A 15831-nucleotide genomic window follows, 5' to 3' on the forward strand; every position below is an offset into this window, starting at 1 on the left:
TTCATGCGCTTTTTAGCACCTCATCAGTCTGATCCATCTCACTCAAGAATCTTAAAGTGTTAAAGTACATGCCTACCTTGCCCCATCAAATGTCTGCATTTCTGATTTTCTTTTGCCTTGACTTAGTTCACTCTCTGACCTAATTCACTCATCCAGTGACTACCCCAATCAAATCAAATCAAAACTCTGAGCTACTATATCTAGCCTAAAACCCTAATCCATCCAGCCCTTTTGGGCTATGATTCTTTCGAGAGAACCCTCTCCGGCTTGGTAGGGCTAGCTACCAAGTCAAAAGATTGGTCTGTAGTTACCTCAACTAGACTCTTCCTCATCCTTGGAGATCTGAAGGAGTGATAACAAGTTACACTCAGTTCAGCAAAATCAGAGTACATGGTTGCTATTCAAGCAGCTTGTGAGGCTATTTGGATTAAGAAGATTCTTGTTGGTTTATTTAGTCAACATCCATCAATACTGTGACAATCAAAGTTGTATCAAACTTTGAGAATCTAGTTTATTATGATCGGTCCAAACATATTGATATCCGGTATCATCATCTTTGAGATTGTGTGCAGAGGAGAATCATGTTGCTGGAGTACATTCCTACAGAGGAGTAGTATGCAGATATTTTGACAAAGGCATTGTCAAGGTGCAAATTCGAGTTTCACAGAGGCAGGATCGGGGTAACAGATAATCTCTTTCTTGTTGTGAGGGAGTGTTAAAAATAGCAACATAAATCCTAATTTAATTTGTCCTTGAATTAAATTAGGAATTAAATCGAAAATCTATTCTCATAGCAATTTGTAATAGTTAACTAGGTTAATTTGACTTAGTTGGGATAGCAAATTCGAGTTGGAAGTCTATCTAGAGTCATGTAGAGTGATTCCTAAATTTTAGGGGTTCAGGTTGAATTCTTTTGAGTTGTAATTAATCAACTCAGTCTAATTGAGTTAAAGTCAGCTAAACTAGTTCAAACAATTGGAGGAACTAGTAGGTCTAGTAGTGGGGACACGCACCAATGTAGCTTCATTGTTCCGCCAGTTAACTGAAGATTCACACATAAATAACTCATGCATGTCAGTTCAGAGGAAGACCCAGTTGAGATTAGAGTTCAGGGACAATGTACTATCAGTGGTATAATTTTCTCAGTTGTACAGATGATGCATGCAATCAGTTGAGGGTCCGTGGATGGATTGCATAGTTATGGAGAGAGACTTTCGCAATTAAATATGGGTTAATTCTCTCAAGAATTGCACAAGGAAGTAGGGGGTTGGCGGGCAACAAAATTGGCTAAGCGTTGGCTTGAGCTGATTTATGAAGCAGAGAGATAGATTGTACTTATGAAGGAATTATTCGAGTTGAACAAGCATTGTATATTATTCTTAGATCTTCTGGTTAATCCAATATAGATAGTCGGGGTTGTCAGCAGTTGTTTTCCCCAGAAAAAATATTGTGTTATGTGTGATTGAAATTCTTCCTTTTCTAATTAATATTTTCATAGATCAATTTTTGTTTCCACAGATGAGTAGAGAAGATTCTTGTAATATGTTTTAACATATTACATAAGTTGTTGAATCTACAAACAAAAATGTACATAAAAGTGGAAAAAGAGGACCCAAATAAGCAATTTATATGGTTTAATATAACATACAACAATGCAACAATCAGGTTGGTTGCTTGTTACTTTGCTCCAAAAAATTCGAATTTCTACAAGAAGGCAAACTTAGATAGTGAAGACCCTTATGCTGCTCTAAAAAAACATTTTTGCCTTCAAGACTCTGGGAGATATAGTTTTGGTTGGTGACTTTAATGCAAGGACAACAAACAATCAATCTATGCAGTTAGGTAGTGATGAGAATAAGGACAACAATCCTCTTTGGCTAAATGAGAGTGAGGATCACACGTGGGAAAGGTCTTCTCAAGATGGAAAAGGGAGTGTTTCACACTTTGGTGCTGAATTGTTAGGCTTATGTAGCCTCTATGACATGGTCATTTGCAATGGCATGAAAGCTTGGCCTAGATCCGGTGACATTACATGTAAAACTTACAATGGTCAAAGTGTGGTGGATTATGTGATTTGCTCCCGAGCTTTATTTCTAATTTGTCAGAGTTCAATATTGGAGCTTGTCCTATTGAGTTGAAATCAGATCATATGCCTCTCTGTATTAAGTTGGGCATGCACACAAGTGGGATGCAGGTAGAGCAAAACCAACATAGACAGAAGAAAGTTCATGCAAATGGTAGAGTCATTATGAATTAGGGAAATCAAGAGCTCTTTGTTGCTGCTTTAGAACATCAATTTCATTTGGAAAAATTCAACTTAGCAAGTGAAGAGGACAATGCAATAATAGAGAACATTGGTAGCAATATGGTGATCCCTTTAATCCACAAGGCCTTAAAGGTGTGCAAAAGATCTCGTCCAATGAAGAGAATTTCAAACACTTTTCCAACCAATCCCTGGTTTGATGAGGAGTGTAAGGCTGCAAAAAGATCACTTAAAGAAAAGGAGGTAAACAATGAAGGCATGGAAAAGTACAAAGATATGATAAAAACAAAAAAGAAAAGTATGTGACTTCAAGAAGGAATGAATTAATTTCTTTGGGAAAAATTAATCCCAAAAGATTTTGGAGGGAATTACAGTAAAAAAAAAAAACAAATGGATAAAATATCTCGGCTACTCAATGGTTAGAGTATGTGAAGCTTCTATACGAGAGAGAACAAGAGAGAAGTAGCCCTCCCATAATCAACACTTCAGCTAAGTTATTTTCATTAGAAGATGTCAAGCGTGGTATAAAAAATTTAGCAAATGGTAAAGCTCAAGACATTGATGGATTGCAAGCAAAATTTTTAAAGTGGGGGGTTGAAACCTTGGCTTTGATTATTAAAAAGATCTTCAACAACGTCACACAAAGCAATTTTCCAACTGAATGGACAACTAGTGTTGCTATCCCCCTGTACAAAAGTGGAGACGTCAATATTCCCTTCAATTATAACATTATTATGGCTAATCCTCCTTTTGGAAATCTATTTGGACGCATGGTGGAGCATAGAATTAGCAGTTGCACATAAATGTTAAAAGAGAAAACGGACAAGTTGGTTTTAGGCCACGACATTCTACCATCGATCATTGTATCACTCGTAGGCATTGCATAGAAAAAGTATGGGACATACAGGGTGAGGAGGCCTTTTGTTGCTTTGTTGATTTCAAGAAATCTTTCGACATTATTCCTAGAGACAAGCTTTGGAGAAGGATGGAAGAGATCGGAATTCCAAACTAATATAGGGCAACTATGCATAAGCTCTATGAGAAAGTTAGAGCTAAAATCAGAACTAAGGAAGGCTTTTCTGAATGCTTTGGTAGTGACATTAGGGTCAAGCAGGGGTGCCCTTTTTCCCCCACATTGTTTTTCTTATATATTGATAAGTTGGAAGAATAGTTAAGCAGTAATAGTGGGGAGAGTATTTAGTTAGCAGGTATGCTAATGACCTTATCCTACTTGTCAAAATCGATTCATGGTCTAAGAGAGCATTTGAAAGCCTTATAGCTCTTTTGTGAAGAGGTTTGCATGAAAGTAAACGTTAGCAAAACCAAGATAATGATCTTCTCCTTGAAGAGGAAAAAGCAGCAAGTTAATTTTATTTTTGAGGGGAAACCCTTCGAAATTGTGGAAGAATACAAGTATCTAGGAATTACTTTTCACAATAGGCTCAGTTGGGAGACATGTAGAGCTAAAAGGATTCAGGGGGGATGGAGAGCATTTTACCTTCTACAGAACAGATGGAGGAAAGCATAATTATGGGACTGGAAGACCAAGAAAACTCTTTTTGGGTTGTTGGTTACACTGGTTGTACTCAATGGATATGAAGTTCGGGGGAGTAGTATGTTAGACCACAAATGGAAGTAATTAGAAAGAATTCAAAAGCACCTAATCACTAATAATTCCAAAGTCAAATCAATGGTTCCTTATGAGATCTTGCTCGCTGAGGCTGGTTTATTTCCAATGGAGGCCGAGGCAGTTTTTCGCTTCTTAAGTTACTTAAAAGATGTTGAAGGCATGGATGAGCATCGTTGGCCTAAAATAGTTGTTGCAGAGGGGTTAACAAGGAATAAAACTTGGGGAAAACAAAATGACAAGTGGATGGGTAATTGGGGCATTAAGTGGCAGGATTGTCCTAACTCTAAAGAGGAAGTTAAAAAATGGGTGCTTGAAAAATTTAGGACTACCATGTGGGAAAAACAAATCAATCAAAAAAAACCTCTATATGTAAGATTTCAATCGGACATGGTCTCGTGATGAGAAAATATATTTGGGTGCCAAAATCACGAGAAATGCTAGATTATTAATAACACAGTTGAGGACCGGATCTCATCATCTCAAATGTGAAATAGGTAGATGGACAATTCCAAAAGAAGAGTGGGAAGAAAGAATCTGCATCTTTTGTAGGAAAGGAGAGGTTGAAACAAAATGGCACTACATCATGGATTGTCCGGCTTATGAGGATATTCGTAATTAGTTTAAAAGCATTTTGAAGGTGGATTGTTTGAACAAGTTGTTCGAGGAAGCGATGCTTATCAAAACTGCGAACTTCTTAGTCAAGATTCATGACAAGAGAGTAGACTTAGAGAAAAGTGTGAAGTTGTGATGAGCTGGAGTCCTAGGTCCCTTAGATCACTTGGTCTCATGGACATCATTAAAGTCTCTTCATTCGTTCATTCAAAAACAACAACAAAATAACAAAGTTCATATTCAAGAGAATTGACCTCCACACGTTCTATGAATTATTTTTTTAAGTAGATTTCTTTCTTCATGTACATAGTACAACATATTTCCAAACATATACGTAGTACAACCTATTTCAAGATAACCAAACATATACGCCCTATGAATGCTAACCTAAAAAAATCTGTTTGCACGTGTGGAACTCAATTCGATATACTAACATTGCATGCGAACTACCGTGGTTATTTAATGAGTACAGTACGTCATGATTTCCATGCAAAAATAAAAAATAAAAAGATCCCTCTGGCAGTACTTTACCATACCCTACCATACCGCTTTGACACGTCCACCTAAAAAATGCACATTACTAAGCTATATGTCAACCAAAATCTAAATGTCCTGGAATTGTTCTACAAAATAAACACCTCTACTTACAGTTCCTGTTAGAAACTCAATCAAGTCTATGCTAGGATTCATCCTTTGAATCTTTGTATTTTACAGCTCTGGCATATTTCCAATTGTTGTAAATGTTTTTTTAACTAAATCGTTTGCAGCAATCATACCTGTTCATACCCTTTCCATTTGCAAATAAGCTTTCTATAAGTTCTATCTCACGGCACTTCGTTATTCATTCCTAGTTTCCTAACAGAGCTGTGCTACAACAAAGAACAACCAATGCCCTAATGGTGGGGCGAGTCTGTCATGAGATATGAAATTAGGGCCAAACATACCTTTGGATCTCACCTTTTTGGGATACACTTCGCCTTACATGACTTTCCAGAAGAGAACGGGACTTCATTATTTTAAAACAGAATCCGGAAGGATATGAAATTTAAGTAGACTGATAATAAAATCTTAGATTCACAATATTCCAGGTATTGCATTCTGTGCAAGTGAAGACAAGAAACTTTAAATAACAGAGCTAAAATTAAATTTAATGTTTATTTGCATTCTAAATGACTAGTTCAGAAAAGAAGACAATTTTTCTCACTTCCAGTTCAATTTGTCACAATATCATATTTCATTAATATTTTTTATACCAACCGTTCAATTACCTTCGATTGTGATCTCTCTATGACGAAAAACATTGGAGCAGAGCTTCCATAATACTCACGAGAGTGTATTTCAAATTAGAAGATGTGCAGCATAAAGAGTTACAATTATTTTCTGAATGTAGGCAACATATATAAAGGTCACTTGAAAAAATGTAAGCACTGATAGTTGCAGAAATAGTCTGCCTGTGGAAAGAGAAAACCAGATATAAAGGACTTTGACACATTGGCATGGTATAATACAGAGTGAAACCATAAGACAATAGCCCCTGTGCTATTCAAGATGGTTGAGATATTAGATTACAAAGCAAATCATCACCAAGATGTCCTCTTCAAGGACATTGGAGCTACTGGCAACAGTGTGTCCTTTAAGCGTGAAATCAATTTAAAGGTCTCCTCAGCCTCAACCTGCTGACGCAAGCCACGTTTCGATGCACGATCTGGATGGAAACGCAATAAAGCTTGCTTATAAGCTGCATTAACCTGCAATTAGACAAGTAACCTGGGAATTGAGTAAAAACCTAGACTATCAAACTGATTCTCATAGACCTCTTGTTATTGTCCAATGTCAACTGCATTTGGAAATTAAATACATGATAGTTAGAAGCAGAAGGCAGGTCCAACCATAAGTCATAAACAAACACAGATCACTCATAAGCCTCCCACGAGATTTACAAAGTCAGGAATCAGTTCCCCAAAACAACTCAACATTTTGAGGATTCGACAAAATGTTCGTTCTGTACCCAGTTTTAGTAATTATGGCACCAGCTTGCTTCTCTATCACTGAAATTTGTTTTCATGGACCATTTTTCGATGTAATTACAAACCTCATTCAACAAACATTTGAAATACTATTTGTAAATATGAAATAAAATTCTAGTCTTTCAGAGATTCAGGCACAACAGTGTTCTCATGAGGAAATGATCGTCTTCAGAATATGAAAGACACCCTAAAAAGCTTGCAACTGGGGCTTGCAGAAATGGTGACTGCTCCTTTGAGCTAGACAGAACCTGATTGTACATATTTTTCACTGAAAATTTAGTTCTCTTGAATCTGAAAAAACTAGACGGTACAATGTGTTTTTCGTTAATTTCTACTTTTGCTGTTTCCTTGCGTTCTTTCTTAAAATCATCAGAATAACTACTATTTTAAAACCTCACTGTTTCTTGAGTTTTGAACTATCGTCTTTGATTACTCTAAGGTATTACATATCAGAGGTTTTGGCTGGCAGCATGTAGGTTATAACTCTTATTATTGAAATTGCTAAATTTCTTGTAACATTTTGCCAGGGACTGAAGCTAATAAACTAAATGAAACTGTGCAGAGGAAATAAATCTGACTGTTTAAGTGTCAACGGTTGTAGTTGACTTAGTGTATAGCAACTTCTAACAAGTAATTTAATTTAAAGTTCAATATATATACATATATATATTTCATAATGTAGAAAATCAAGCTAAGCTTGAGACATAAATAAGTCCCTCGTGCTGACAGTTTTTAACAAGAAAGTTCTGTTGGAAAAGCCCAAGACTGCGTTACTAAAATAGATGAAATGTGTTCCAGTCACAACTGAAGGATATTGCTGAAAGTGCTGGAAATTCTAATAAAATATCATTATGTGCAGAAGTGCATGTGCAGACAGAATTGATGCAGCATGGCAGTAAGAAGAGTTCAGCTTTATGGACACGGCATGCTAACATGGAACAGAGTGTTGGCAAAGCTTTCACTTAGTCAAATTTTATTCTTGACCCTGTCAACTTTGATCATCAGACAGTTGGGTGCTGACCTGAATTTATGGAGCAAACATGGAGGATATGGTCAACTTTGATCCTTGATGTGGTCAGATCTGATCACCCCTCCACTACTGTAAATATGAAAGAGCCTTATACATTTAAGGTTGATCAATGAGTGAATGAGCGGCAAGAGATCAATTGAAGGATTGTCAGCTAGAGTGGTGTAAACCATTGGAGCTGTGAACTCTTGTGTGGGCCAGAAAGCTGTGCAGTACGGATCTGAAGAAGCCAATGTGAATTCTTGTGTTGGTCAGAAAGCCGTACAGTAAATATCAGAAGAAGCAATTGTAATGAACGAAGTTTGTTTATGCATGTCAAATAGTCCAAGATATTTGGAATACAGTAAAGCAATCCATTTTTAGGAATAAGGAATGTATTGTATAAATGAATGAATGAAGGATATGCTGGTTACAAATGAGGGCCCTACGGGCCTTGCTTATATATTAGGCAAGGTGCCCCTTCACGAATAGTCATGTCCTTTGGAACAAGTGTTTACAAAACCAGACCGAACCGGTCTGACTGTTTTGAGGCAAAAACCAGTTTGGACCGGTGACTTGAAATTTTCATTGAACCGGCCGGTTAGGTACCGGTTCAGTAAAGCCGCATAGAATGCAGCAAGTGGGGCCTGTTCAGCTTTTTTTTCTTTTAATTTTTGTCTTGGCTAGGCAATAGCCCACAATAGGTGTATAATATTCAAGCCTATGGCCCTACTATTGCTATGCACTATGCAATTCATGGTAATGTTAAAGTAAATTTTCCTTTTATCTTTCATTTTCATCATTTTAATTTTCCTTTTATCTTTCATTTTCATCATTTTACTTAAATTTTTAACATTACCATGAAATGACTCAGGATGTTTGAGAGTGGTTCTGACCTCATTGGATTTCATATGGAGAAAGTACAATTTTAGCTTTCACTCAAAATCCAACAGAGTTAACAGTTTTTCAGGATTTCAGGTTTGAGGGGATTGAATGTTTCCATTGGATTTTGTCATGTATGAGGGTATCAAACTAGCATTTAATCAAGACCATTAATCCTTCTATGTACCTTGATGTTAGTGGCATTGTTTGTTGAAATCCTCTATCATGATCCTACTAAAAATGTACCCATCACTCAAATAAAATCTTGAATTGACATGCTAAGCATTTTTTATCTTATTTTAATGCTTAGAGGGTAATATTGATGACAAAGATCCCAATATAAGCAAATATTTTGATGATATGTAGGTATTTGTCGTAGCATGATTTTTTTTTATGCTAGAGGTCATCTAAGTTTTGTTTTTTTGACGTATTTTGTGTTCAAATATGGATTGCACTCAATGTTATTTTGGTTATGTGCACCCTTACATGCTCCATAAATGAGAACTTTTTTTTATTTGTGTATAAATGGTTTGGATTCATGTGGATGCACGTGAATATATGTGGTTTTCTTTAAATTTTGAATATTTTATGTGTTTTTGGTTGACCGGTTTTTTGGTCCGATCTTTTTACCGGTTTTCGTCAGGTTCTGACTGGTTCCCAATCCATGGGGTCTACCGGTTCCATGACCGGTTCTGTTCTGATAACATTGGCCTACTAACAATCCAAAGACAACAGAAGAAGAATCTCCACAAATTATGGATACAGAAGAGAAAAAAGTCGCAATGAAGGGGAAGCAAGAACAAGACGCTGCAAAGAAGGAAAGGCAAAAGAAACAAAAAGTTGAATAGGAAGCGAAAAGACAAGCAGAGAAGGAGGCAGCCAAAAGGCAAGCAGAGAAGAAGCGAAAAGGAAAGCAGAGGAGGAAGAAGCGAAAAGGCAAGCAAAGGAAGAGGCAGCCAAAAAGAAAGAAGAAGAGGCAACCAAAAGGCAAGCATAGGAAGAGGCAACCAAAAGGAGAGAAGAAGAAAAGCAAAAGCAAGAGGTAGCAAGAAAGCAAATCTAGAGGCTGCAAGGAAGGAAAGGGAAGAGGAAACAAAGAGAAAATAAGAGGAAATGAAGAAAAAGGAAGAAGAAGAACATGGTTAGGAAACTTGAAGAAAAAAGGATTTCCAAAGAACTAGCAGAAAAGGAAGCATAAGAAGCTAGAATGAATGAGCTAGAACAAGAGGAAATAGAAATCATATCACCTAATCTAGATGTCGCTCCTCCCACACCTATCGTTGGTGGGCATTTCACACTTGAAGAAGAAGACCAAGTATTGGACCTCTCGAGTTTCAAATTTATTAAGTTCAAAAACAAAATATCTCAAGAAAGGCGGAAGTGTCTAGCAAGACAGACAAGCAAGCCAATATCAGTCACTACGGAGAGGCACATAATGATGGACACCACATTAAATCCTATAGAAATAGCTTCTGCAAGATCCTCATTCTCTGTTGCTACCAAGAAGGGTGTGGAAGATTTAGTAAATGAAGTCAAAGAGCCGAAAGAAAGCCTAGCCACTGCACAATAAAAGAATGATAAGTTGAGTGCAGAGACCCAAACTTTGTCAACAAAAAGTTCCCACAAAGGAGACTTCCAAGTCGTTGCTTTGAAGGAGATAGGAGTGGTGGAAAGATCCATGAAAAAGTTTACAAAGAAATGATCATCCTCCATATTGTTGAAAAATGTGTAACTAGGTTCGGTCTTCAACAGTATGAAATGTATTCTTGTAAATATAAAATGAAAAAGAAATTATTATTATTATTATTGGAGCATGGGTTTCATGTTCAAGTTCTTTTATTTTATAGGTCAAGCACCCATTGAGTGCTTCTAGGGTTTGTAACTTTGTCCTAGGTATAAGAGCCATTGTCATAATATGTTGAAGACCCTATGGGCACATTGTAAAGTGTAAAGAAAAAATTATTTTGTCTTTAAAGTGTCAAAATACCTCCAAGATCAAGTCGACGTAATGAGTTGTCAAGTCAGCCTACATGAAGAGCCACATTCAACCTTGAAGAAGCCTACATATAAGAGGAACGCGTCCTCCATTTGGATCACTCACTCACTCATTTCTTATGCGAAGAAGCAGAAGAAGAAGTCGAAGAAGGAAGTACGAAGAAGAGGAAGTCAAAGAAGTCGAAGTGTTATGGGCCTATTCTATTCTTCTGGGAAGATCGAAGTTAGGGTTTCTGGTTGGGATCTCTGGTGGTTCGATTTTGAAGCAGAAGAGAAGGGAAGGCAAGCGAAAGTCTCTTAGGGCATCTTACTAGCCCTAGGACTCGAGTCAAGGCAAGCGAAGTCAAGAGGAAGGCAATTAGAGGGAGATCGAAGTCTCTTAGAGAAGCAACAGCAATTGCAGCAGTTGTTGGGGAACAAAATTTCGAATCTACCGAAAGGTCGAAGAGATTGCAATAGGGGGCCATGGTAGACTTGATCTTGGAGGGTATTTGTCTGAGTCTAGGTCATGGTATTCGTCAACTGAAAGATCTGAAAGATAAAGAAGAGATTTATGAGTTTTCCCCTCAAGAGGAGGGGTTTTGGCCCTAGCTTGCAGCCTATATATTGTGTCACTGTTCTTACTGTTTTGGTAGCTGTTTGATGTATTGCACATTGAAATAATAAAAGAACAAAGCCAATAAGTAAAAGGTAACACAAATAGTTATCAAGTTAAGAGAATTAACATATTCATTGCCCTATTGAATTCTCAACATGGTTTCAGAGCTTTGGTTCTCTAAGAGCATCATGAAGATCTCCTCTACAATGAAGAAGTTCATCAAGAAGATTGCAAGCCATCTCAAGAAAGTTATCAAGAAAGCATGGAGTCTCTTATTCTCTTCAAAGAAGGCATCAATCAATGAAAGGGATGAAGGTCTCTTTTCGGCTCTCTCTGGTACATTCCAAGACAAAGACATCTAGGTAATTGATAGTGGTGCATCAAAGCACATGACTGGTCATTCTAACCAAATGAAGACCTTATCAAAAGGAATATCCACTTACTCTGTGGAACTTGGAGACAAAAAAAGCTATCCGGTGAAGGACATTGGATCAACTTCCATAAAACTCAAAGATGGAAGCAACATCCACCTCAACAACATTTTGTTTGTTCTAGGTTTGCAAAAGAATTTACTTTCTATTTCAAGTTTAGAAGATAAAGGAGATAGAGCAGCCTTCATTGGTGGAAAGGTAGTTGTTTGGGGAAAAGGACTCAAGCATAGATCAAGCTAAAGTTATTGGTATCCGAGAAGAAAGGCTTTACAGATTAATATCTCCTGTAAACCAAGCCCTAGTTCACACTGAGATTAGTCAATGTGAACTTTGGCATTGAAGGTTTGGTCATCTACATTTCAAAATTCTTCTAACTTTAAATTCCATAGTAGATGGAATCCCAAATCTAAAGGAAGATCATGAAGGTCTCTGCAAGGGATGTGCATTGGGTAAGAATACCAAGAGACCATTTGGAAGCAGTGCTTCGCGGTTGAAAGAAATCTTGGATCTTATTAAATCTGATGTATGTGGCCCTATGACTCCAAAATCACTTGGAGGCCATCTATACTATGTCACATTCATAGATGATCATTCAAGAAAGACCTAGGTTTACTTAATGAAAACCAAGGATGAAGTATTTACAAAATTCCAAGAATTCAAAGCTGAAGTGGAGAACCTTACAGAAAGAAGAATCAAGATACTAAGATCTGATAATGGAGGAGAATATACATCTAAAGAGATTATAGCATTCTATAAGGAGTTTGGGATTAACAGGAAGCTGATAGTCCCATACAATCCCGAACAAAATGGTGTCGCAGAAAGAAAGAACAGATCCATTGAAGAAAGTGTAAAAGCAATGTTGCATGATCAAAATCTACCTAAGTTTCTGTGGGGAGAGGCAACCAAAACAACGGTCTATATTCAAAATCGATGTCCTCACAAATCTCTAGATAACAAGACTCCGAAAGAAGTGTTCACTGGGAAGAAGCCATTTGTAGATCATCTCCGAATCTTTGGGTGTCCTATGTATATTCATATACCAAAGGACAAAAGAAAGAAGTTGGATCCTTCTGGTATGAAGGGGACTTTTGTTGGGTATAATAACTCATCAAAGGCCTATAGAATCTATATGAGAGATGGACATCACATTGAAGTTAGTCGTGATGTCATATTTGATGAGAGTATAGCATTCAAGAAGTCAAAAGAACTTTCCATAGATTCTGATGACGAAGAACTTCTGATGTTTGAGGAAGAAGTTGACAAGGAAGGAGAAGGATCACACCATGAAGAAGAAGGGCCAAGTGAACATGTTCAACCCGTGGTCATTCCCAAAACAAGGAAAAGACCTAATTGGTTGAAATCCACACTACTTGATGTAGAAGGTCATGGGGCAGCACAAGGATCATTTAGAGAAAGTAAGAGACCCAGGAAATATTCTGTGTATGCTGCAGATATGACAAAATTAATAGAAGCATAACCATCCACCTTTAAAGAGGTTGTAGAACATCGAAAATGGAAGGATGCCATGAATGAAGAGTGTCAATCTATAATGAAGAATGGAGTTTGGGAGATCGTACCTAGGCCCGAAGACAAATCTATGGTTACTTCCAAGTGGATCTATGAGATCAAGCATGCAGCTGATGGAAGTATAGATAAGTATAAAGCAATATTTGTGTGTAGAGGGTTCTCTTAACTTGAAGGCATCGACTATGAAGAAACATTTGCTCCAACAGCAAGATATACAACAATTCAATCATTAGTCTCTCTGGCAGCATCGATGGGATGGAACATGCACCAAATGGATATCAAGACTGCGTTTCTGAATGACACTATAGATGAAGAAGTCTATATAGAACAACCGTTGGGATTCAAAGTCAAAGATAGGAAGGCATATGTTTGCAGATTGAAGAAAGCATTATATGGTCTCAAGCAAGCACCAAGGGCATGGTATGCTAGAATGGACGCATACCTACAAAGAATAGGCTTCACAAAAAGTTTCGCTGACTCGAACCTTAATATTAAGGTTGTAAACAATGAACCTTAATTATTCTTCTATATGTAGATGATCTTCTCTTGATAGGTGTTGAAGGTCGAATTGAAGAATGTAAGAAGCAACTGGTAGCAGAATTTGTCATGAAGGATCTTGGGCTAATGCATTACTATTTTGGACTAGAAGTCTAGCAAGAACCGAATGAAATCTATTTAGGTCAAGGAAAGTATGTGATTAAGATTCTAAAGAAGTTCGACATGATGGACTACAACCTACGACCACTCCAATGATCACAAAATTGAAGAGGCTGAGGAGTTCCGAATCAAGCCCTGTGGATCCTTCCAGGTATAGAAAACTTGTTGGCTCATTGATGTACTTGGTGAATACTCGACCAGACATATGCTTTGCAGTAAATGTACTCAGTCAATTCCAAGTGGAGTCGAAGCATGATCATTGGATAGTAGCAAAGCATATTCTAAGATATCTGCGAGGAACCATCAACTATTGTCTGAAATATGATCAAAAGAATAATGTCCAATTGATTGGGTATACAGATTCCAACTAGGGAGGCAGTGAACAGGATGGAAGAAGCACTACGGGAGGATGTTTTAGTTTAGGATCCTCCATGGTATCATGGATGGGCAAAAAGCAAGACACCGTTGCTTTGAGTAGCGTTGAGGTTGAATACGTTGCAGCATGTGAAGTAAGCAGGGAAGCAACATTGTTAAGGAAGTTGTTATCTAACTTGTTTGAAGGGCCGATGAACCCTATAGTGATACTTTGTGATAACACTAGTTGTATTTGTTTGTCTGAGGATCCAGTGTTTCATGGAAAGACAAAGCATATCAACAACAAGTATCACTATATTCGAGAGCTAGTACAAAATGGTGTGTTGCTGCTATGATATATCTCCACTAATGAACTAGTAGCTGACATATTGACGAAATCACTTCCAAACAAGAAGCTTGTATACTTAAGGAACATGCTTGGTTTGGTGGATTTGTCCTCCCTAATTAAGAGGGAGAGATGTTGATTTATGGTAGCATCGGATGTGCTCTAAGTCTCAAAATTTGCAAGGAGGTTTAGGCACATGCATTCTCCAATACCCAGAAATCGTTTTGGGAAATTCCACACGGAGATAGTTTTATTAAAATAATTAATTATTTTTAATGGGACCCTAAGTCTAAACTTAGGAAATTAAAATAATTAATGAGTATTAATCTAAACCGTCGGTGAAACTTCTAGAAGAAGACGAAGATCAAGTCGAAAAGATCTTAGCCATTGATTAGCTTCTAATCTGGGCCGTTGAATGTCAATGAGGAGATTATTTAAGGAGGCTTGAGGGTCACTTGGAAAGACACACAGAGTTCAGAAGTTCAATTTTCTGAAGCAAAGCAACTGCCGAGAGAATTTCGATAGTGAGCTGTTGCAGAGAGGGGCAGAGAGAGTTTTGGTTGGAGGATCTTCTCCGAAGCCAAGAATACTTAGCAGAGAGGCAGAAAGACACACAGAGGAGGCAGCGCAAAGGGAAGAGAGGGTGACGTAGAGCCAGGAAGGGCTCACGCAGGCCCCACGCAGAGAAGTGCAGCAGCTTCCAGCGCAAAGGTCCCAATTTGCTGAAGGAGTTGTTGTTTCTGAGCCGAGAGGGCTGGAAAAGCTCTTGAAGGCAGATTGATTCTCAATTGGGCTGACGCAGTGACTTAGACGCTGACGCAAGGCCCACGCAGGGGCAGTGCAGAAGTAGCCGGGGAACTCGCAGTTCATCTGTCGGATTACCCGAGATCAGCAATGTTGAGGTAGTCTCACCAGTCTTTCTTGCCAAGTGATTTTCTCTGTAACCAGATTGCTAGGAGGGCATCCAGAGTTGTATTCAGAATACTTCTGCAAAATAATAAAAACCCTCAGATCTGCGGCACCAGTTTTCTCGCATTGGGTTTTTCCGGGGACATTTGTCCAAAAAATATTGTCACTTGTGTGTATCTTTCTCTATTGTTTTGTTCTTGTTTTGGGCATATTATTTAATTGGTGTAGGCTACAATGTATTAGCTTCGATATTTGTTGTAGGAAGCAGTACATAATTTGTTTCAGTAATTAACAAATAGGAGAAGTTTAATCAGTTGCATCAGTAGTTGATTCAGGTGGGATTCTCGAATTTTCATAAGAGATAAACACTACATTCTTGTCTTCACTTGGGAAGAAAGAATGGAGGATTGGGTAACCAACTGGCATTCGATACTCTTTAAGAATGTGGTAGGGCATTCAAGACGAGTAGTCGTGGACCGATATTCTTTGAGGATTAGCTACCCAAGATAAGAATAGTCCAATGGGAGGTCATATTCTATGACACCCGGGTGGGGTATGTACCTTGGGAGACAATGATGATGGTGTCTATATATA

At 37.8% G+C, this 15831-nt stretch overlaps 1 protein-coding gene across 4 annotated transcripts in view; it reads right to left on the reverse strand.

Moving 5' to 3' along the window:
- Nucleotides 1-5817: 5817 nt before the first annotated feature.
- Nucleotides 5818-15831, reverse strand: part of LOC149202693 (uncharacterized) — a 199256-nt gene continuing 189242 nt past the window's right edge. For all 4 annotated transcript variants that reach the window (XM_089403208.1, XM_089403206.1, XM_089403205.1 and 1 more), the window contains one exon: nucleotides 5818-6253. In XM_089403208.1, the coding sequence (XP_089259334.1) occupies nucleotides 6086-6253 (168 nt within the window). In that variant the 3' untranslated portion in view covers nucleotides 5818-6085. The remainder of the gene's footprint in view (nucleotides 6254-15831) is intronic.

Source organism: Pinus tabuliformis, chromosome 2_1 (assembly GCF_031772625.1).
Source record: "Pinus tabuliformis cultivar Carrire ecotype Pingquan chromosome 2_1, CPIR1, whole genome shotgun sequence".
Lineage (NCBI taxonomy): Eukaryota > Viridiplantae > Streptophyta > Pinopsida > Pinales > Pinaceae > Pinus > Pinus tabuliformis.